The sequence below is a fragment of the Rhopalosiphum maidis genome, chromosome 1, assembly GCF_003676215.2.
Source record: "Rhopalosiphum maidis isolate BTI-1 chromosome 1, ASM367621v3, whole genome shotgun sequence".
Classification (NCBI taxonomy): Eukaryota; Metazoa; Arthropoda; class Insecta; order Hemiptera; family Aphididae; genus Rhopalosiphum; species Rhopalosiphum maidis.
Genome location: NC_040877.1, coordinates 13,176,558 through 13,203,240, shown reverse-complemented (window position 1 = coordinate 13,203,240; position 26,683 = coordinate 13,176,558). Strand labels below are relative to the sequence as shown.

General features: G+C 25.5%; 1 protein-coding gene across 1 annotated transcript in view; it reads left to right on the top strand.

Annotated features, from left to right (window-relative positions):
* LOC113560870 (neuroligin-4, X-linked-like) overlaps window positions 1–26,683 on the top strand; it is a 295,089-nt gene that overhangs the window by 185,122 nt on the left and 83,284 nt on the right. The window contains exon 4 of the mRNA XM_026966983.1: window positions 9,291–9,488. Within this exon, the coding sequence (XP_026822784.1) occupies window positions 9,291–9,488 (198 nt within the window). The remainder of the gene's footprint in view (window positions 1–9,290; window positions 9,489–26,683) is intronic.

The following is a 26,683-nucleotide window of genomic DNA, read 5'->3' as shown; positions in this document are numbered from 1 at the left end:
AGAAGATAATGTTCTTTCAGAACAGAAATACCTACATTATTTACAACTAGTTAATTAATTAATAGATTTGGTCATATTAAACAATATAACTTGTCTGTACCATAAACTAATTAATTATTATTTAGGTTCATAAATGCATACCCTATGTCGAGTAAATTATAACAATAATAAAATATGCACAGGGGGTATAATAATAAGTACGAATGAATATTCACAGAATTCGTACATCTTAATATACAGGAAATATCAATATTTCAATTTTGTATTACAGCTAGGTACCTAGCTAATATTTTACAGCTTCTACCTAATTAATAATAATATAGCTCAAAATAAATTCTAAAGTTATTTCAAAACTATAGTCATCGTAAAACAGACAATGAAAAAACAGTAAAAATCGAGATATAGGATTTTTTTTTGTATGTATTTTATTTGTTTTTATTTTTAATTTGAAAACATTTATTGCTTCTAACGAAATTCTGATATCAATTTTTTACTATCATTTATTCAGAATATGTAATATAAATGTTTTGATGTGAAAGAAAAAAATTCCCTCTTTCCACAAGCATTATATGTAATTAAAATATTTGAATTTCTATTGTTTATATAAAATATTCATTATAAATATTACATAATATATAATATTATATATTAATATGACATAAGACACACCAAATTTAAGTTTAATCATTATATAATCACTTCAAACATTATTTTTTATGCTATAGTTGTACGTTTAATCCAATTTAATTTAAACATTTAAATTGTAAACGTCAATTAAATACTTGATAATAATTGAATAAAAAATATTCATTGAATAATTATCAACGGCAGCATAGGCCATAAGATATTTGAAGATTGTATAGATATAAACTTCTCATAAACACTTTAAACACTCATAAATTATAATAAGTGTTTTTTATATTTTTGTGTGAAATTTGGCAGCAGTGATGAAATGAATGATATTGAAAATTGTTTGAGGATAATTTAGTAGTATTTCAGTTATTGATTTTTAATGAATTTGATTTTATTAATTTATTCTAGTGTTGAAATATATTTGGAATTTGGTATGTGTTTGATGGTATCTTAAACATTGTAGACGATGCGTAAAGTTCTTTCTTGGCCATTAGAAGGCTGAGAAAGATTTTAGTGTGTTTTAGTGTGTCAAACTTTGAGTCTTGTTATGATAACTTCAAATTGTCTAGATATTTCTATAAGAAGTGTCCAATTGTCGAAATTTAATTTAATTTGATTTAATTTAATGGAGTAGGATGACTATTTCTAATACTATATCTTTGTAGCCATTGTTTATTATTGACATTTGTATGTCATTGAACGAAGTAATTGACGTGAAGGATGATACTGGATGATTATGGTTTGTCGGCGAAGTCAACGAGTTTAATTTCTTTTATGTCTAAAAGAGTTATATTTCATGATTATAAAATGTAAATTGTTTGTTCGATTCGTTTATAATTCAATTTTTATTTTTGAAAAATCAAAAGCTTTATAGTTTAGTATAATTTTCTTTTTAAGTTATGATCATCGCAGTTTAAAAATATTAAAAACTAAGTCATATATATTTTTTTTTTTTATTCATTTGTGATTAAAGTTTGATTTTTACCAAATTTGATAAAATCATCAAAATTAGCATAATATTATTTTTTAGTTATTAAATGCATACAATTTTAAACTTAAACTCTTACGACTTATTGTTATTCCAATGATGTACGTTTTTTTTGTATCCGTTATCATATTTTCGAGAGAAAAAATGTTTGAACCTTCAACTTTGAGTATGATTTTTGCTAGGAGATTGAATCTTGTTAGAACTTAGTATAAACTAAAAAAAAATATGACAATATGTTTGGAAAAAAAAATAAAAAGAACAAATAAAAAAAAAACAACTGAAAAACGGAAGTAGTTGCGCACCAGTTCACCACAATATGTTTAGCAGAGACGGTTTCTCATTTTTTGTCATATATATATAATATATAAATATTATTATGTATGCCACTTATACTATTTTATTTCAATCTAAAAATCATCGCAACGCTTAGAAACTTGTTCCTATGATTCTTAACGGTTGAGATGGTACTAATAATATATAATTTTATAGCAGTTGAGTCGATATCTAATAGGAACGATAGTCCAACAATCGTCTCCAAACAGTTGTTGGGTGGTTGCCATTGATTTATCCGTTTAGCTTCACGCCGTCCGTTTTCTTGTTACGAGTAATTGCTTTTTTCCGACTTCCTTTTCTTGCTTTTTTTTCTAATAGAACCCAATCCCAGTCATTGTGTGTATATATATATATACTCCCTGTGAAATCCTATCTCTGAAAAGCGCGTTTTCGTGTCCCTCCAGAGAATACACTGTTTAGGTGAAAAAGAAGCTCGTTTTCATTTCGCTTCGGATGCGTAAAAGAAAATGATTTGCAATGCCTTATATGTCTGTTACCCTCGTGCTCGTTTCATTTCTCCGGGGATAACGATTTTTGAAAACTTTACCGCAACGACAAATTACCGAAAACTAATTTGATAACGTACAATAATTATAATGGAACGGTTTTGGTCATTATCGTATTATTAACACAATTATCGTTCTTATTATGAATTCCCGTTTAGTGTCGCACTACAAAACACAAAAACTGAACGCTTGCGTACTATAATATAAAAATATGTCTATTATTGTAAGAACCTGTGAAAGGTTCGGATGTTCGCACTCGTTGATTAAAAAAAATATGTTTTTACCGAAAATCGCATGTGTATGGCTACTCATATATTCGATGAAATGTTTCTACCTTCCTATATCTGCTACTATCTGCTTAGTCTTAGGTTAGAAAACCAATCATAACCCATCTAATACGTAATAGAATTATACCTAATTCTCGTCTACAAACACCCCAATAGTTCTAATCAAATTAATAGTGCTAAAATTATGGTCTATAACAATTAGCTATAGAATACTATGCCTGTTCTTTTTTAAAATGTTTAGACTAGTAAAAGAATCAGATAAAAATATGTCATTTATATGTAAATTATTAAAAACAGATTTGAAAAAATCACGATAACTTCAGTGCAAAATATTATTATTCTCACGCAAACATGTAGGCATTATACCATAAAATTACCCGTGGTAATTTTATATTTATACCAATTTCAGCTTAAAAAGTGCAACATTAAAAGGCAACAAAAATAATAATAATCGTAATTCGCCACCATCCAAATTCTAATAGTCTATGGATCGAGTTACTGAACCGGATAGCTTGTTTTGTTTTGTTTTTAACATAAACCTACGCAGTATGGCGTATATAAAACATAGTTTTTCGATAAAACTTTTTATCGTTGTTCGTGTTTACTCTCTTTTTAATCATTCAAAAGTCTTTAAATATATGATGTTGTAACATAATATTATAAATTATAATCATTGGTTGTGTATTTTCTGCAATAATATAAGCACTCTCTTTAATTGATTAATACTGATCAAATGTTAAGTATAAAATGATTTTCGTTATCATATTATATTCTTTGTTTGTTGTTTTTATGTATCTATTATCTTTCTTTGTATGATTTTTCTACAACAAATGGTTATATGCCTATTCTGCTACTTCATTCAAGTGTCGAGCACTATTATACATACTTGTAAAGTCAAAAGTGAGTGTGCAGTCTTTTAATTGCTAGGAAATACGCTTAGAAGTTTTCAATATTTATTTTTAGGCTTCAAAAGCGTATTTATCAACATATATTACATAATTATCATATGTCTTACAGCTAAAAAAAATAAAAATAATAATAATATCATCTTTTAGGTATAAGTGTTAAAAATAAACATATTAAAAAAAAGAATACTTCAATTACCACATCATTTTTTTTGTGCAAAAATCATATAAGATACATCATAATATATAATAGAAAATGTAACATAATAATAATAATATTATTATCTACGAATTAATATACATTGTGACAAAACGAATTTCTTTCAGTATTTTTTCTGTTAATATTATTTATATTATAATAGTTGTTATTCAATTACAACTGATAAGTATGAACTTTTTAACTTTACAAGATATATTTAAATTGTATGTATATATCTATTGAAAAAAAGATTGTAAAAAAGATAAAGGTGCATGAACGAGTCTACTCAAATATCTAAGATTTTGGTGACTAGGGGGGTGGGCTCCTTCCAAAATGTTTAAAACAATTAAAATAATTGTTTACAATGTTATCGCATGAAACTTTTTCTAATATAATTTATAACACACATTTTTAAAGCTGATATCATTTTTTTGTTTTGTTCGTTAGAACAACAACAGCGAATGTGGTTTCAGAAAAACTAGTTTTGTGTATGGTATCTTTAATATTAAAGTTAATAGACTTCTTCTTAAATTAAAATATAAAAATATTGTCTTTATTCGTAGGTTGATTTTTTTACAATATTTCAATTTGTGTACAAGATACGAGTATATTGAATATTTTAATTTAAGAATGTTTATCGCATCATAGAAACATTTTAAATAACGTAAATGAGCTAAGTATAACATAGATGGTTTAGACTAATAACAGGTCAATTAAATCTAATATTAATGTTAATAAGATGAGAATGGTTCAGCTGACAATAATTTTCTATATTGTGTGTAGATTAGAAAGAAAATATAAAATACTCATTTTAGTGAGCTAACGCCCTCTGAATATAGTATAATCTTAATTTATGGTATTATCCATTAGTGGTTATTTTATTTTTCTAATTTTAACCAGCACTGTTTTCTTATCGTTTCTATATATTATTGCAGTATTTCGTTGACATTTTTTTTCCAGTGACAACTTCTAGACTCTTTGACGGTAAAAGCCTGAATAAAAATGACAATCTATCAATACAATGGGCTGTAAAAATCTTAAAAAATATAAAAATTGCAACGAGTCTATTCGGCATAATCTTATAACCTTGTTCAGCTTACTGTCCTATTGAAAAAAAAAAATTAAAATTACACTTACATATTAGTTACAGAAATAAATTATTGTGTTCAAAATATTTTACTGAATTAATAACTTTTTAAATTTCTGCAAGAAACGGTCGTAAATTGAAAAGTTAAATTAATTAAAAATATTACTTTTTTAATTTTTTTTTAAATGTATTATAACTCAGTCATCATGGTCTTGTTTATACTCCCACTTTTTCAATAGCAGACTTTAGTCTGAGAAAATAAAGATTTATGATTACAAGATATTTTTGTTTTTAACGCTTCCCAGATATTTCTTTGCTGTCCACGCCATTTCTACTGAAACATTTGTATACGCAGTTGTTTTGTCGTATGGTTGATAAAGTTGAAAATGTCTATACAAAACTTACACGCTTATTATTCGATGAATAATATTATAATATATTTATACCATGAGAAAAAGTAAGCAATGTTTCTTTTATGTATAAGAAAAAATCGTGTGTTCAAAAATACGAATAAATTATATTTTATTGTTAACACCTATAATTTTAAAATTCCACGACCATGTAATTATATATTATGCTATGGTAATAACATATTATTAAACTACATAGTCTATAATCAACATGGCATTTCGACATCGTTCGTTGTCACTTATCATATTAAAATTAATTACATTCGTGTTGTCGATTTATTTCATTGGTGTACGATTTTCCTTCCGATTTGTCGACCGCAGTCAATTTGGGTTAACACCCAAATATAATAATTATAATTTTGAAATAAACAAAATAACAAAAACATATTAATGAACAGAATTAATAACAACGTATTGTTATTAAACATACTAAATTGTCCGTAATCGACGTTGGGATTACCAATTTTTCAATAGGTACTGTTAGAATTCATCGTGTAGACTTAAGTACACGTAATGATATGATATTATATTAAAAGTGGATCGCTATAACAACCGCGTTGTTTATAAACTAATCACATAGCTTAGAAATAAATCACTATAATAGTCTACAATTAAACAGTGTTAATTTTTATGTAAATTATGTGAATATAATAATTAGATTGATATTCTATTGCGATCGGTGGATAATGAAGTTTTAATGAACCAAATTAGATTTCGTAACACTCTTTTAGAAAAGTCACTTGGTATAACATTGCGTTACGTAGACGAGAAATCATGTTTTAGTAGGTAGTCGTGTTATAGCTGAAGGCCGATGGAATAGCTGATCCTTTATTCAATTAGTTTTCAACAATCGCAGGGAACGCTGCAATTGCAATATTATTTTTATTGATATTGTATTACATCATGCGGTTTTCTTTAACTAGACGTCCAGTTCGGTTTTATCTGCGAAACTCTCAGCAAATCTTTCGTCCCTTACTCGTCTACACAGAGCTGAAGTGACTTCCATTAATTGTACACTACAATACATACCTATCTATAATTGAATTTAATTCATGGCGTAGGAATGTATACCTACTCTTGCGTATCTCCAGCATCATATTCCACGTGACTACTGTGTAATATCAGCAAACACTAATTTCGTATTGTTTGTCCACTTGATGCATTATTATATTTTATGTTTACTATTTTTATTCATTTCATATGCATCATGTTATTATGAAACATAACTTTGCGTTAATTCATATTATTATAACTTCACGTTATCGTCGCAGTGATTAGATTTAATTTCGATTACATCTATTTAATATATACTTAGTATTGAAATATGTATAACAATTTTTTAATACTTTCATTACAATTTTTGACTATTATTTGGAATACCTTTTTGAATTCCTGAAATTTTTTTTTATCTTATACTGCGTTTAAGATACGTCAAATAATTTCTGTACGTCAATATTTATTAGGATTTATGGCTACATTTGTAATTTATGATAATACACTTTTTATCTTATGTCCGTTTCTAAAAAAAACCTTCAAACAAAATATATTCTGAAATAAAACCCTCATTTTATGTCATTATTATTCTATTATTTCGGTACGCTTACTAAACCATATAATAAATTGAAATTTTTTTTATAAACATGTTGCTAAATATTAAGTGTTTTAAAAATCTAAATTTTAAATGAAATGTAAATTGGACGAAGTTTTTGGAAATTTAAACATGGCACTATGCCGATGCTTAAAATTATGAGAGACTAAAATAAACAAAGTTTTCGTTAACACTTAATTAAAATTGATACAAATTGTTTAATACAATTTTCTTATAAGCAATCATAAAATATATTTTAACATAATCGTAATATGATACTGAATGTATTAATTGTTTGTGATATTCTGTAAAATGTTAATTTATTATCATTAAAGTGTTATTAAACATTTATTTTATTTGCTTTATAATTATTACAAATAAAAAATAAACTTTTTTTTATAATTTATATCCTTAAAGTTTTTATAAGCCAAAGGACAATGGCAATAAATAAACATTGTATTCATGGATAAAAAAATAATTTTTGAATTTAAGATAGCTATTAATATTATTATCTATTAATGATAAATTATCGAACTACGGTTTAATTATGGTTTGATTGTAAAAATAGTAAACCATACCGAATTTACAAACAAATAGTTATCAACAGTTTGTCCAAAAAAATGCAAACTCAAATAAGTATTACAATTCATGAATTTTAAATATCTGTCATTACTTATTTAAGCACTTTAATTGTGATATTGTTTATTCCATGGTCACACTACATGATTAAATTACATATTAACCTATTTTTTATAGTTCGGACTGTTAATGAGTAATTTTATTCTTCATAATATGTAACTTCAAATTTAATAGTTACCTATACTGCACTATACTATATTATAATATTCGTCAAATCATATAATTATTAACGAAGCAACTGTCAAAAATCTTACTAAGTTCATCACAAATGCAACGAAATTGGATTACAGAACTCAAATGCTGATATCGTGTTTAAATCAACTATCATTGATTTAACATAAATTAATGTCATATGAAATACGCGATGAATTTTACTACCTGCATTTAATATAATACAATGCATATTAAAATAAAATCATGTCATGCTGAACGATGTCGGTGGGTATATCACGAATGATTGACTGTTTTAAATGCATAGCTTTATAATATTATTTATTATGTTATTTCAAACAACTCGTGACATTTGTCGTATATATCCAAATAAGTTCAAATATACACATCGTTATTTTAAAAAAAATCTACTTAATTGAACATAGTTTTATATGTCATAACTCATTAGCGTACACTTTATTCTGTTTAAACAATTAAACAGTAATATGTTAATATTTTCTTAATTCATCAAATAAGTTAAAACTAATACATTTAATTTAAAAACTATTAGGATTATACGACATCGTATAAAATGTTAAACATAATATTATGAATAATAATTAAAAATACACATTTTTTATCAATTTATTTTAACACAAACTATTTGCATAATACATATGTATTTAGTTAAGTTCGAAATAAAATGTCAATTAAAACTTAATATTATGCACGCATGCAGTAATTTAAGTAAAAACAAATATTTTTATAGTTTCTAGTCATAACTTAGTGTTATTTTCCAAATAAAATATACTTATTGATATTTTATTTTCTAAAATGTATGAATAGTTATTATAATTAAGTCATATAAATTCTAACTTGATTTTTATAGCATTCGGTTATATTATAACAGTGCAAAATTGAGTTGAGTCAACTTATTAATTCATTTATAAAACACACGTTTGTTTAAATCCAAATAATTATTTAGCCGTAATAATAAATCCATTAAATCAGCTAATTCATGCAGGAATACACTCTACTATTTTAAATTGTTTTAATATAAATAACAATAAACCATAGAAAAAACAAACAAGAACAATTCGCTAAAAATATCTTACTCGTCAATTGTCGCCGTCGTCATTCATCGATATCATCTGGTAACCATCTACTGAGCCGAATTCCCAGAAGCATTTATTGTCATGGATTATGTGTAGCGCTTTTTTCTGTCTTAAAGTCACATCCGCCCGTTAAGACTACACTTTAACGGGTCTGGGAGAGTGGAAAAAGGAGCTCAATGTGGAACAAACCTCTTTCCTACTGATTTCTCTCTCTCTCTCTCTCTCTCTCCCCCGATTGTATCAACAAAAAGACTTTCGCCCCCCCCATACCCATACCAGCACTCTCCGTGGATCACTAAGTGTACACTGTACATCATGAACAAATGGCTCCCGGATTTAAGCTCATGTCTGCTTGCTGTAAATCAATGTTGCATTGCCGTTTATCTCTTTTTATTATTTGTCTTTATTATTATTTTATATTATTCATATGAAATCTTATATATTTTTTAGGATTTTTAAATCTCAATTCCAATCAGCACCTCAAGTCACCATCCAACTACGGTCTCATGGACCAAATAGCAGCTCTGCACTGGATACAAGAGAATATAGCTGAATTTGGTGGCGACCCAAAAAATGTAACATTAATGGGTCATGGTACTGGGGCCGCTTGTGTTGGTTTCTTGATGTCATCCTCCGCGATTCCAGAAAGTAAGTATCCAAAAATGAATTTCGTACTCAAGCCTATTAAAACTATTCATATAGCTTATTATTAGGTTTAAATTTAGTGCTGTAATCAATTAAAATCATTTATAGTAACATATTATATTAATCCTTTCACAACATCCAGTTTCCACCTCAATGTTCTGATAGTAAAAAAATAATAATAAGCTGATAAATTTGATATTTATTTTTATTATAAATTTTACGAGTACAAATTATTCAAACATAACTATTTAGATATCAACATTAAACGAATGATGTATATATATATATATTATAATATAAAGCTTGTGAATATGTATTATATTAGAACAAACATATTACAATTATTCAAAGTGTTTAATGTTGAGCATTTACCATTTTAAAAATATTTAACCATAAATAATTTATGAAGATTATGGATCCATTGGTAAAATAACATATTTTATAAACTATAATACATATTTGATGATTTTTTTTCTTTAATTTATATATCCTATACATGAAAAAACACATAAACTTAATTAAATTAATAATTTAATGGTCTGATGTAAATTTAATTATAATTAAATTTTAAAAATATTTATTATATTTTGTATTTTTATTTTAATAATAATTGGGCACAAAATTCTATAGTACATAAAATAATGTTATTCATACTTTGTATTGTGGATAAAAGGCACACTATATTTTTTTTAGAATATCAAAATAGTACATAAAAAAATTCAATTTATTAGTGCATGGAATAGAAAGATATATTATACGCGTACAAACTATAAACGCCTTTGTTGTTAAAAGGAATTGTGCCAAATCTCTTGACTTTACTTAAAAAAGTTTGTTTTGTGTGAGATTATTTTTGTCTTCTACGTATTCTCACTCACTATAGCAATATATTATAATATTTTGGATTATAGACATTAGAACGTATAGCAATAATTTTTTTAAAACTTTTAAATAGAAATTTCTTATGATGTATCTGAAGTTAAAATGTATAATTGCGTCAGTTATTATTTTTTTTATCTAATAAAAAACGTATATTTACATAAAATTTATCAATTTTTATCCAATTTTTTAATGATTTCTAAAATATGAGATTGTGATTTAAACTAGTAATTATTATGAATATTTTATACAAATATTGATAGTCTAATTCAATTATTTTGAAGTCATTAAAATATAATATTGCCTTAATTAGTATTAAATTTACTTATATTTTTTCTGTATGGATACTATTAAAGTATATTTATTTCTCAAATAAGTAATTTTATTTACCATCATATACATTTTATATTTATTAAAAATTTAAATCCTAGAAGCTATTTTTTATTTTTATTTTTTATTTACTATTAATTTTATTTCTTGGTATTAGCTAACTGTAAATGTGAATACTTTAAGCTTATCGGGTTAGTATAGTGTTTTGCTCAGTAATATTGTTTTTTTACCTGACGTAATATATAACAGGAATATATCTAATCAAGCTAACGTGATTTTTTTTATTTTATTGCAAACCATTTAAAGCCACAATACGTATGACACAAAAAAATATAGAATATCCGTAAAAGAAATTAAGGTTAATAAGCTTAATTTTGAATAGTTTCTTAGTTCTTTGTTCATTTTTAAATCAGTGATATATGATCTATTCTGAATTGCAACGTTAGTCGTGCTCAGGCAACTAAAGGAACAGTTGTTAAAAAGCGCGTACGGCATACCAATACACAGCTAATAATAATTAATTTTTTTTGCCAGCTCCAGTGGGGGCTTTTATCGGGTCGTTTATAACGTTCCGCTCGTCGGTGGAGACCGACTTTCACGAAATAAACTCCTATAAAGACATAAAGGTTTTAGCCTTTCTCAGGCCAAGGCGGTGTGATATGAATTCGTAAGCAGAGCCCGAGAAGGGTCGATCCAATCTGACCGACCGTAAAATTCCTGTTGAGATTTATTGTCTGTGGCCTCGCTGTGTCGGTCCTTTTTGTTTTCATTCGAATTCTTACGGGGTTTTTTTTTTGTTCACTTCATTGTTTTCTATCGCACATTTACAAATACCGTGATGAATTTTGCAGGATGGTCGTTTTTTTCCTTTAATTGTGCGTTTGGTTACTATTTGCTTTGGAATTTTCCACATTAGAGTATCAGGAAAAACTTTTACGCTGGCGCCACAAGATGAATTCGAGCCGCAATCGTAGTCTCACGTCACATTTTCCGTTCTCACTTATACAATATGATAGTGCTTCGGAGAGCTTCGACTGACTTAGTTTAATGGATAATTTGGAAGGGTGGAATGTTTAAATTACCAAAATTAAGAGCTCCAATAAGTGAAATTATCCGTTCATATTATACGGTAAAATGTAGAAAATATATTTATTTTGTGTTACTAAGATTTTTCTTACTTTTCTACAGTTTTAAATTAGTTAATAATATTCTCTGAAACATACTTAATAGAATAATACGTTATATTACATTTAGAAAAAAAAATTATCTTATCATTAAATAATTAGTAGGTTATTCGGTTTATTTTAATAAAATTCTCTTTAAAAAGAACCACATCCAGAAACGTATTTAGGGGTTTGGTAAGTAGATCAATTTGTCATTATAATTAATTATAAAGCTTATAACCATTTATTATATATTGAAAAATATCATACATAACGTGAGAACTAAAGAAAACGGTGGAAAAATTTAAAACAAAATGTATTGTACTTTAAAAATAAACCCATAAACATTGATTAGACTAAAGAAAAACACCAATAATAATAATTATAATTCCATTAATATAATGTATAATTATATTATATATACATATATAAATAAGTGTGTGTGTGTAAAAAAATAGTTTAATGTAATGTAATAAATATGATTTTATACATTATGTTTGGTCAGAAATCAGAATATAATTGTGTGGCCCCCACAGGAGTCCTCTTGGTGAGACCCGGTACTCGTATAGATTTTAAATTGAATTAAATTAAAACATATTTAGACAATAGTTAATTTGCACTCATCATAAATTATTTTGTTATTATATTTTAATAATTGAACGTAAAATATACAATGAAATAAATGTGTGTTTATATTGATTATTGAAACATTTTCTTGCGCTATAACATCTACTATCGTATATTCGTGATCTATGTATAGAGAAAAACACAATTTACTTTATGAAAGCTATTAAATCTAATTTATTGTAAACAAACCATTAACTAATTGTTTTTAATTTATAAATTATTTTTTTAACCTAATAACTCTATACATATAAACCCTTAAAAATTGGTACAGCTGACCAACTACCCTAAATCTTTTACGGATCTTAACTCCATTCTAATTGTCTATTATTTTATCTCTCTTATTGCTGTCACATTTTTATTGATAACCCTCCAGATCACCTGAAAAGGCGTTGATACCATAATCTCTTAAGTTTTCATACAAATTTCAATTACAATTTTTGACAAATTCTGTGTTGAAGTATTTTATCAATGGATAGCTTCCCTTATCGTGTTCGTTTGTTTTTTCTATGTGTTACTTATTATTATTATATACATTACCCTAAGTTCTTATTGAATTTGAAACACAAATTTTAAGTTATCCAATAAAAAAAAAACATATTTTAATAAAAATTTGTTAATTTAAATAAAATGTAATCGTAACTTCTAATAGGATATTTAGATATATTATAGTACTAGTGTATTAAATATTTTGTAAAATCTGTTAATATTTAATTGAATAATAATTAGTGGTACGAAAATACAATTAATCAAAAAATACTTAGGGAGAGGAAATTTGAGCTAAAATATACTTAAAAAAATTATTTTTATCATAAAAACATAATTTATGATTAAATGTATTAAACGTAAATGAAATTTTATCTTTATAATCATTAATAATAATAAAAAATAAATAAAAATATTTGAACGTTGAACCACTGATGGAAATTTGGAAGTCTCCTACCACATATCGCTGTTTATTTATACTTCATATTAGAGTATTTTATTTTATTAATTTTAATATAACTGTAACTAGGAACTTAATTTTTATCTTAAAGTTATATTTTACATCAGCCTGACTTTTTCACTATTGTGGAGTCGTGTTTGGTTATAGTTTCATAAAACCATATCGTGCAATAAAAATCTAAACATACAATCAGCCCTTGTGTTTAGAAATCTCTCGACACAACGTGTGTCTACTTTGCCGTGTTGTCGATTAGTTGCAACCGATCAATTATTGTTCTAGTGCCGTTTCTGTGGACCAAAATTCCACGTCAGGTGTCCACATTTTATTTGATATTAAGCCCCCTGTAGCGACTAATAGTGATCGAAATGGTTCATGATGTAGTTTGTTCACCTAAAAAACTCAAACTTCTTTATATATTTATATATATATATATATAATAATTTAAATAAATCAGTCTCTCTATAATACGTAAAATTTTGTTCAATATTAACCTGTAACTAAAAAAAAAAAAAAACACTATCTATTTTTAAAAATGCAAAGTATTAGAAACTCGGACCTAATGACGCGTTTTTAACGCCATATTCGTTGACCGAATATTACACTATTTATGTCTTTGCGATATTACACATGTTTTTCTATACCCCTTCGGTTACTACACCTCCGTAGTGGGATTACTACGGATCGCAAGCCGTCTGTTTCCTACATTTGAACGGCAGGCCACCATGGTAAATATAACAGTTCATGCACATACAGACCGACTATGACGGGGAACAGTAACAAAGTAATATAACCTAAACAAATGGTTCGTTTGGTCGAAACGTATAAGAACAGTCCAATGACGTTTATTCGGGACGATAAAAAACAATAGTTTGGACGATGGTAATGGTAGTAGGAGGATGAGGGCGATGCGTTTCTAATATTTCGGGCTCGAAGTGTCTCTCTAAACGTCGATAAACGGCAAACGTTATATCGCCTACGATCCCTGTTATTCCTCAGTATTACAACCTTTATTATGTTAGCAAATAACACTTACACTCAAAGACACTGACAACATCTGTGCAAAGTGTTCACCATAAAATCTAAAGAAATTTTTAAAAAAAATGCTAAATTGTGTTCTTCTTCGAATTTCTTTACTATTAATTTTTTTTAAAACAAAACTCTACAAATTTATTGGATAATATTGATTTATTTCAATAATTACGAAAAACATAACACTGAAAACAATTTTTATAACATTGAATACCAATAGAAAAATTATTAATTTTTAATTTTTTAAATGAGTGCCTGTCAATAATTATTTTGTGTTAAACAAAAAATAACTCAATGTAAATGTCATGATAATCATTGTAAAGTATATTGGATTATTAAAGTAAGCTAGGTTATATTATTATTCAATAAATCTCGCAAACGTTATATTTATAAAATTCCATACGTATAAATACGTTCAATAAGTCTTGATAAATATCTTATTATCTTATTAAGATATAAATTAGACGAAATCTGAAAAATATATTGACAATATCAACAAATTTAACAATATTAGTTTTAGTTGTAAGATTAAAGGTAGGAAAATAATTTCATGATACGATATATACAGTTTTCTAAACGAAATCGTATTTCATCTAGACCGTATCTTCTAAGCGCCCTGTAACAATAATAATATAATAAAGTAAAACATTGAACATAAAAATATATATTAAATACGTATTATTATTTGTTTCGTATCGATAATATAAAATATCTGCTAAACACACACACACACACACACACACACACACAAATAAACCACTCATAAAACACAAACTTTTACCAAATCGTATAAATTTTGCACGCGTCCATTTTCGATCCGATCGTTTTCGCTTCGAATCTTTTTTTTTCGCGGCAACTGTGATTTATTTACGTCAGATTTTACGCCACACCCCGTTGACGACGGCGTTTATTATATTATTTTTGTCGCTCGCGATTTTTTTCCTAGCCTCACAGTACATGGTTTGTAATAAATCCGATTTTTTTTTTTTTTTTTTTAATTTGAAATCATTTGTTCTATGCTTTATTTTCCATTAAGCCGTCACACTTGGGTGGATGATGGTCGAACGACGTTGTGTAGCATGGATGTGATGGCGGGCGGGATTCGACGCGATGACCGTATATATACAGAGTGATTCACTAAGCATATTCATTCCCGTTTTATTCTCCAATAACGTAGTTATTCAAAATCTGCTTTTTTGGAATTTTTAAATTTATCGAAAAACGATATTTTAAAAAAATGTCTAGGCATATACTGCGAAGACACAAACTTTTATTTTTCGAATAACAGCCCCTCTTATATTCAGTTAATTATTTTGTGTATATTTTTTTTTCTGAAAATTATGTGTTAAAATAAAAATTCAAACAAGATTTTTTTTAATTATTTAGCTTTATATAATAAGCAATAAGGATAATATAGATAATATTTTTTCATTTATCAATATTTATAGTTTATTGAAGTGGTTTAACCGTTTAAGTATGATAAAAACTAGATTCTATATAGCATATATTTTATAATTTTTGACTAATATTGTTAATATAAACATAAAGTCGAGCCTTTGTTTAACAAATTTGATGGTTTTTTGACAACAATTAATTAAATATAAATTTCGTTTAAAAGAAATAATAATTATCTGTTCTTAAAAACTTATTTTTACTATACTAAATGTATGCAAATATGTATGTATGCATTTAATAATATGTAACTATATAATAATTATGTATAATAAGTATAAATTAATTTTTAAAATTAAATTAACTAAAGTGAAAAAAAGTTACAAAAATTATAGTATTTATTTATACACTTATGAAATAATATATTTTTTATTCTTTCTTGAAGAACATTTTGATATTTTGTTGTACCTACTACTATACTATAATAGGTTTTATAATAGATCAAAATTTAACAAAGTATGATAAAATATAATCTGTTCTCTCGATGAATATGTATTTTATAAATAATAATAGTTTTTATATTTATAAAAGAAAAGTAACACAAATATAATTCATTAAATTAAATTTTTTCCGTTAAATAAAAATGTTTTCAAATGAAAATTTCACGATTCCATCAAATATTTCGTTGTATAGAGAGTTCGGTTAAATATAAGATTTTTTAAATAGATTTTTGACTGTATTAGTAATTTCAAAACCACTACACATTTAAATGTTGAATTAGAAACATCAAATTGTTATAAAAATAATAATAATATATAATTTTATATCGCCACTATACACCCCTCAAGAACTACGAAAATTCTCAACATTTTGAAAACATTTCTAATTGTATACTTAAAAATTCCTGAAATCAGAATTTGAATAAATCAATTATTAAATTATAAAAAAAATGGAAATGAGCAACAACAACAGTGTATATATTAAATACTGTATAGGAGGATACATGCCGAACACACGAATCGCGTTGACATCGTGGGATGGGGGTGGTGGTCAGTTTCCGGGTGAATACCTGTGTGGGCGAGTGAGTACAAGAGAAAATCGGTCCGCCGTGTTTCGGGATCGACGCGATTACTATTACACGCGATACGACCGATTCATGGACCACGGCGAAATCGGCTTAAACTCTACGGACGTCGAGCGTTTAACCCATCATTCGGTCCAGTCTGCATTGTATTTGCGCTGTAGTACTTAGTTTTACACGTGTCTGTGCTCTAACAACAATATCGTGATTACGCCGATTATCTTCGTTGTACCGAACGCGAGCTAGTGGCGATTCGTACATCCTATTCAATATGATAATATTAATTTAATTGTATATTCAAATGCGCTCGCCCGAGGACAATCGTTCTTTGTTTTTTTTTTATTCTCGTTTACGTACGCGTCGTTATTAATAAGAAACGTTAGCAAGATTGTACCTAAACCGTATGTACGTGCCAATACGTTGAAATTATTTTCGTTTAAAATAAACTGACGATATTTAAATTTAATGGTGATATTATATCTTATAGTTTTATTGTTAATACTTTATTGTTATTTGTATGACATTTTTAAAAAACAATTTACGCATGGACTTTTTAGTTTAGAGTTGTACGTTTTTATTTTCAAGAATCAATAAAATTAAAATAATAAATCAATGTGTATATTTATATAACGGATATAGGTTAAAACTCTAGCGTGGAACATGCATTCATTTGTATATTTTTCATTAAATGCGTATTAAAAAAAAAAAAATAATAATAATAGTTTTTGTATATTTGTACTTACATTTATTTCATATTATACGTGTATTCCAGGTATAGACATTTTAAAATGTGCATAATATTGTGTTTACACGTATTAATTCTATATTGTTGAAGTATTTCTATAGATATTAAAAATACTCTCACACATTGACATTATTAAGTATTTGCAGTTAAAAACTCCTTGTATCCATTGCGTTTCGATAAGTACTCGACGGTATTACATTGTATAGGTTAGGTATTTACTATTTACATATTAGTGTTTTTTCGACGTGCATTCGTACATAATTTTATGCATTGCCCGATCGTAATCGTTATTTTTTGAGTGCCCGAATGGATTCGTAATGCGCGTAATGCAAAATTCATATTTAAATTTAAAACCTTTGTGCGTATGTAATATTATCGTACGTTTAGTTAATTTAAAATGTATTTTTTTTTTTTGAAATATAAATTTTGAAAATAATTTTAAGTTATAACCGTATCAAAAATATCAGCAACAATATATACCTCTAAATACTGTCACAATATTGTGTAGAGCTAATTCGTGAACTATATGAAAATTCAAAGTTTCATAAATGTATTATTCTCATTTTCTTTTAAGTATATCAAAACAAATGTATAATATTCTAAACATTAAGCTGAAGGAGACAGACAAAGAAGATTTTATATACATATATATCAGGCAAACGTATACTTACGAGAAATGACATAGAGGGATATATCCTGTAATACACACATCTATATATATAATATATTGTATACAATACAAATAATTTACCTATTCGCCGCCGCACGCGTTGGCTATACGTTTCGTATGCTCATTCTCGACCGGAAGACGACACGCCTCGCCAACGTGATTTACACGCCGTACGGCGTCGACAATGGCTTTAATAGACTCACCCATGAAATTAATATATTATAAACGCAAAGACGCGGATTTTGCGTCGTCGCGATCCGACGTCATCCGAAAATGGACTGACCGTGATTTATTTACCATTTGTTCGATACTTATCAAATGTGTCTTCCGTCGGATTTGACGAGGGTCGTGTACTTTTTTTTAGATGAAAAAATATCAAAAATACCAAAGACTTTTGGACATATTGAATACATACCGTATGCGTGCTTTGTCGAGTATCTATAGATATATTGAAGTGACTTCTGGACACTGCCGCTATTGTATCTAAACAGTGTTTTTCTATCACCGCCACATGCATTTTAATAGGATTAAACATATATGAGTATGTATTGTATGGAAATTATTATTAATAAATTATTTGTACTCATAAGTATTGTAGTCTGTAATTGTATCATTCATTTTACACTATTTTAAATTGATTATACCAAGATAAGAGTTTTAAATATATTGCTATAATCATGTTAAATATTCATTAAACTTAAATTTGGTTCGTGAAAAAAAAAAATTAAAAACTTTAAATTAAATATAAACTTATTCTACTTAAATATAATATAGTGATAAGTTGATAGAAATATTTACTATACAAGATTCTAATTAAAAACATAAAATTTAAAGTCAATAATATAAAAGTCATTAAATAGACTAAACAAACTGTTTCTTGTAAAAAGCGTGGAATATATTATTACATTTGTTACAATATTTAAAAGTTTAAATAAATATATTATACATTAAAATTGTAACTTTAAATTAAACAATCATCATACTTATGTAACAATTTGAATTATTCTGTAGCATAAAATAAATGTTTAAATTAATACTTATATTGTAAATATATATATATGTATCATTTTACAAAATAATAATTATTAAATGTTATGAATGTATACAATATACATATAATTCTAAATGATGTATATTTAACTCAAAGGAAACGAAATATAAAAAGAAAGTATTCACAATTTGTAAAATTAAACGGATAAAATTTAAAAGCTTAAAGATAAGTTGAAAGAAAATTAATATTAACGTGGAATACTTTACTAAGTATTTATTATAATAAAATTACACAAAGAACTGCAGTTGTAAGTGGACTAAATATTGAATAAGCAAAAGTTGGCCTATCGTGAAAAACAAAATAGTGAAATTAATTGAGGTGTGTTGCACAAAATAAAACACTCTTATTTTCAACTAAATCAAAACAAAACTTCAGTAGCACAAACTAACTACTGTAGTGATAGAGTGTCAGTCCAAATATACTAGTAAGAAGAAAAAAAAATAAAGGTATATAAATAGTATTAATGAAACAAAAAGTTGAAGTAGTGGACAATTGTATTAATTTAAGTGTATTCGTTAATTTTAAAATACAATTATTTACTTGAATAATTCTATTACAATATTATATGTTAAATAATTTCATGCTTAATGTGTGTTGTATAATAATTTTATGAATAGACACAACACCACAATATATTTATTCAAATCATATTGGTCATGATTATAATAGTTTATCTTAAAAACAATTATTAGCACTTCATATTATATTCGTTAAATTATTTAATTATGTTTAGTTTATTACATAGGTAGTATATTTTAAACCAATATACAAAATAGAAGCGTCAAAAATATTGATCGAACGAGTGATGAAGTTTGAGGGAAGAGGAATATAACCTGATTCATAGCTTTTAAAAGACATCACACTACTCATGATATTATTCCATGCACTTGCATAAAAACGGTATTTGATAACGTTTTCAGAGCCAAAACGCCTGACGAGTTTGCGGTGGATATGTAAGGAAAACCTACAAATTAATTCAAATACATGGTTGTATACCATGAATTTTAAATTAGCAAAATGTCACAAAAAAAAAAAAAATAAATATATATTGGCCCATCAGCGACCGTTTGATTAATTTTTTAACAGAAATATAAGTATAACAAAAATTGATTTAAAAATTATATATAAATCATAGACATGTTTAAAAAATTTAAGCTTATCGCCACATACGAGTACTTATAATAATAATACATTAAAATAATATTTAAACTTTCTTTAAGTTATTCAAAACTTAGCTGTGCTTATTGTAAATAATCTTAAAATTAAAATTATGTTATAACCGCTATATTCTTATAATCTAAAATGTGATGACTACGAAAGATTATCTAATATAAAATATACTTAAATATTTATTGTTAAAGCTAGTGTTTCTTTTTATTTTTTAATATTGCAATATATATGTAAATGTTGTTCAATGCTTTTAAGAAACATTTATTTGAAAAATTTTAATTTACTTTGAAAAACCATTTAACATTGTTTAACAGTAAACAATATTATAATATAACCATAATAAAGGTCTTTTTAATAATAATGAACACAATTTAGTTAAATTAATATTGTTAATTTGTCGAACATTATATCAGATTAACTGTAATATTTCTTATTTTACAATAAACTATAACTGCCAAGTGTGAATTTGATAATAGTAGTTATTATAAACATAATATTTGATGATAACCATCAGAAATAAGTAAAGAAAACGATTGGGTACGGTTTCAAATATTTTAATAAAATTATTTCTGAATAATCATAATAACGTAAAAACACATTCATAATTGTCATTTAATTTTCAGTTTTCTGTCCAAATTTAAATTATGCAATAAAGATATGATCGAATAATAATGTTTTATAATAATTTCACTATGATTATACCTTTCTGATATCATACATTGACATGTGTTATTATATACTTTGAAATACAAAAAAAATATAAGAATACAAAAAAGTTTTTTGAGTGTATGATGAACTAAATAAAAATTTAATTGGAAATTACAAATAATGTTTTTTTTTTCTAATATAATTTAAAATGTTTAAGAATTTGTAAATATTTGTTTACAATAATAAATTAACATAAATTACTTTTATAAGGTTAATTTAAATATGATTAAAAAAATTGGTTACATTTTAACCTAAGGACTTGAGTGAAGTAACCATTCAGTAATGGAACTTCATGTAATGTTGTTTTTAATTTCCATATTTATTTTTAAACTTTAAAGGCGATAAAAATATTTGAAATAAACTATTACATAAAACAAATTCAAAAAAGGAAGAAAATAGGTAACCTCTCTGTTTTATAGTAGGTTTTAAGTGTATCAGACTGTATCTCACCATAATGTATATGTTACTTGAATTCAACGATAAATAATTGCTTAAATTGTAAAATATATAATTTCGTCAATATTTAAATTTAAGAAATATATAGAAATGTTATTTTGATTTTTCAGTTATATGCAATTATATTTTTTACTAATATATTAATATGGATTACAATAATATTATGAGGAACGTTATGTTAATTTTTTCGAGTCTTGGTTGTACACAAATTAAACATTTTAAAAGTTTTAAACTACAATATAATAAGAAATTGTCGTCGTATATATGAATTTTAACACACATTTTAAATTTTAGACGACTGTAAAGAATACTTAAGAAGTTATGATCAACTTTTTTTTTTAATTCATGTTGTCTGAGGAATCTTATATTATATTTTCAAATCTTAGGAATGTATACGAAAATATTTATAATTTACAAAATTTGTAAACAGATTTTAGTGACTTTTTTTAAAATTTTAAATTTATTGTAGACTTAGAATAAAAATAAATAAAATAAAAAAAATTAATTTTGTCAAAAACTGTATTTTGTGTTAAAAATTAAAACTTATAGTTATTCCTTTTATTTTTTTACCAAATATTTTTTAAAAGTACTCAACATTTTTATCATTTAAAAGTACCAACTAGATCCAATGCGATACAAAAACCTACCCTAAAAGTTGAATATCAAAGCATTTTTTTTTCTATAAATCGTCTATTTTTACGAAAAATTAAAATAATATTTACCTACATCGTTATAAAATCAATACATTAAACACTCCTCAGAATTTAAAATAAAAATGTTATCAAAATATAAAATGTAATGAACTAAAATTAAATAGTATAAAGAAACGCATAAGTGTTTCGAAAAATATTAGAAATTAGTGGTATGACGAAAACTTAAGCGTAGTCGTTTCAGCCTTTATTGTCTTCAGAAAACTTTCAAGACATTAATCTTGACATGAGGTCTTTTGAAAACGGGATCGAGCACGATGGCAACGATGAATAATTATAACAATAACGATAGTAATAATAATAATAATAATAATAATAATAATAATGATAAACATTAAACACGGACAAACCGGATTAGCATATATGGACGAACATCCTGGACCATTATTTTCTGTTGTGCGTTTACAACGAAAGTACAGGAAGAATAGACAAAGGCGACCAGGCGTGTTATAAGTCTTTGGATATGAATACTGCAAAGTAATACACAACAGCTAGTATAGGCTTAACTTCTTCTCCTCGATATAAGTGTTGTTTGAAAAGGCGACAGACCTTGACAAGAATACCAAAAGTTTGGACATCACGGGGAAAAGTTTGATCCTGAATCAGTGCAGTGTGCACGAACAACCAACAATAAAGTCACTAGACACTTACATTTTGAAATCAATTACAGTTTGATTAGTGTGACTTGAGACGTTATATTTTGTATGATTTTAATATGACATAATACTTACTAAGAAATAGATGTACTATATTTTTCTTTCCCAGAACTTGCTCTCAAACAGATCTAACAACAGTGACAATTATTGTTTCCATCGGGTTATCCAAGCGATTAATATAAAACGAATGTCGTTTTCACGTGAATAATAAATAAGAAAGAAACCGAGAAAACGGAGGAAAAAAGACACTAACGGAACCGGAAAACCTGTCACTATTTATTTAATTAATTAAAGAAAACACCGAGAAGGAATGTGGCTAAACATTTCCAATTGCGACGTTTAAACCGAAGAAAATTATACTACAACAAATGTAGTTATATATATTTATTAGTACTGAGGTAGATACCGGAAGAATTATAGTAACGATTTTCAAGAACAATGGTTGGGAGAATTAATTAAATATATTAATTTCAAATGAACTGATTATTGTGTCTGAATAAAAACAAAAAATAGGTACCTACATTAATTTTTTCAGGAATACAATGGAATTCACGAATTTAAAGTTGTTGTTATTTTTCATTTTGATAATCTGATTACAATACTTAATGTGATCGATCTGGCTGGAAGAAGCTGTCACAATGCTCACCGTATCATTAAGAAATACCATTTTGTTTTGTTTTTATATTAAACGATTTAAATGCGATAACTAACCTTTTATAATTATAAAAATGTTATCGCAGTTCAGTGTAACGTGCATGTATTAGTAAAATGTCTAAAAGTTACAAGTACATTTTTCCGCCTATGAAAGCCATTATAAACCATTTTAAATTATATTTACGAGTTATTATAATTTAATAATACAAGTATAAAAAAGTTTATATCTGCTACAAGTAAAATTAATGACTTACGCCACATGGTGGAATAGCTCATTTTTCAAATTCATTTCTACCAAGGACATAATTTATAAGACATATTATTGTATACGCTTAAATTCTAAAAAATAGTTTGACATTACAGAAACATAAACATATTGTATTTATTTTTACTACAATTTAAATAAATACTTGTACTTAAAAATATTACCATACTCTGGAAAATGTTTACATTTATTATTGATTCTCAAGTACACATTTTCATTAACGAATTTGTGAAATTCGTCAAGAACAATTTGTTATTGAATACCTTACAAAAAATGTATTTATATTTATAAAATATGAATTATAAAAAAATAAATTATATTTTAATATAATACATTAATATATTATGTTTTTTAACACACCTATGTATACAATAGGAATATTTATTTAGCTTCCTGGTCTTAATCTAAATATCCACCTTTAAAAAAAATACAAATTCGTGAATTTAATAATATTTTAACACAAATATTTAAATACAAATTAAAAAATATTTCTTACATATCTATCGTTTCTAAGTTGTATAAAATCATTATATAATAGTTTTATTGATAATCTAATTAAAATAATTTTAAATTTATTATTAGTGTATATTATAATTTATAGATAAATGATAAATAAATGATAAATATAAATAATTATATGATAAATATTAATATTGACATCCTGATAAGATTTATTCAGTAAAATATATTCAAACATAGGACGACTAATGTAATATTACACCAATTTACATTTACTTGTACGAACGTCTAGAAAGTTTGTAAACTATAAATTTATTGAACAAATCGTATAATATTATTATATTACACAACACATTAATAAAATAACTATATATTAAATTAAACGTTATTAAGTTAAAAATAATCCTTTGACTATTAAGTTAGACTAATTTTTGAAATTTTTGATACATTAATTTAAACTTATTTTGTTTTCAAATTAAATGATTTATCATTGATTAAAATATTTAAAATAAATAAAGTTAATATATATCTGAAAACAGTGGCCAACCAAACTCTTATATCTTTTTTTTTGATGATATTGTTGGAAATGTTTGTTTCAATACAAAAATTCTATAATTTTTGTCAGTAGAATTTTTTTTTAATTTAAAAAAAATATTTATTGTTTATCGATTGTTTTACAACATTGTGTTGCATTTTTTTTTTATTATGTATACAATCACTATGTATCCCAAATGCACTTACTTACGTACGAAATATTAATAAATTAATTAATATTTTGTGCTTTTTATGAATTTTATTAACCTTAAATTATCATAAAAGTTGTATGAAAATGAAAACGGTTTAAAATGCAGACAAAAAAAATGCACAATTAATTATAATTTACATGTTTAATTATTAATTTTAATAATGGAAATTACTATTATTTTTTTTTATTGAATATAGTAAATAAATCTATTTTAGTAAAATTAATTATCTTTTAAAACAATAATAAACAAGTCATTTGTTAATGAATGTTGAATACGTATTTTTATTATTACAATTTTAGAATAATATATCAAAAATTCCGACTAAATTGTTGTCCAACATTTTTAAAACCAATTCAGTTATTCAATTTCGTTTATTTTATATTTTAATATATCCAATTACAATTCAACTTAAAAGCTTCAATGGTCTGCGTTACCATATTTCAAAACAATGGCTTTAGATGAAACAATATTATTTATTGTTTTAATTTATTCATTATAAATAACAATAATTTACCCTAGTCTCTCTTTTTTTTTTATTTATTGATCTTGAAAACACCGTAAAAACTCATAAGTCGCAAATTTATTTAATAAAAATATCAATGAAATAATTGCAATATTAAATTTAAATAAGTTTTGGAAATAGAAACCAACATTTTTAGACGGTATACAAATTATGGATCTAAATTTAAAAAATGTTTATTGTATTAGATTTTTTCATCGAGTTCGGTTTATAAGAAGTGTCGAAATTGTTGTATATGTTTAAATTTAATATTTCTTAGTTTTATTTTGCACTCAATTAGTATTTGTTTACTTGACTCCGCACGAAAGAGGTTCTTCATTGGTCGTAACTCATAACGAATCCGTGGATTAAAAGTGAGTGACCTTTTCAAAAGTCATTTGAAATACATACAAAAAATAATAATATTGATACATATTATATTAGTTAGATTATAACTATATATTAACGTTATAATAAGTAAGAAGATACAGGTATCATTACTATACGTTTGTATTTACAAAATCAAACAAATAAATTATATTTTTTCATTTGAAGTCTAAAAGCTCGATTTAAAAAATGCATAGTTAATAAATAACTAATAAAAAAAAAAATGTCGAAACTATAAACGAATCTATTGGGATTGTGAAATTAGTATTATTTAATATAAATTAGAAAGACTTTCTCGAGGTAATTCGGTAATTTTCTCAGTAAGTTTTGAAGCTTTGTACAAATACTAATAATCTTAATCAAAATCGTTTAACGAGAACCGAAATAGTATCTTCCTTACATATTAAATCAACCTGCACGTGTATAATAATTCAAAGTTTAAAATAATAGCGTCACTTGAGTGACAAAGCGAATCAATATCTTATATTATTAAATCATCCTCTCGTGCACTCACCATAATACCTTAATGATAATTAATTAATTAAAACCATATCTCGCTAAATACGAATAAATATTAACAT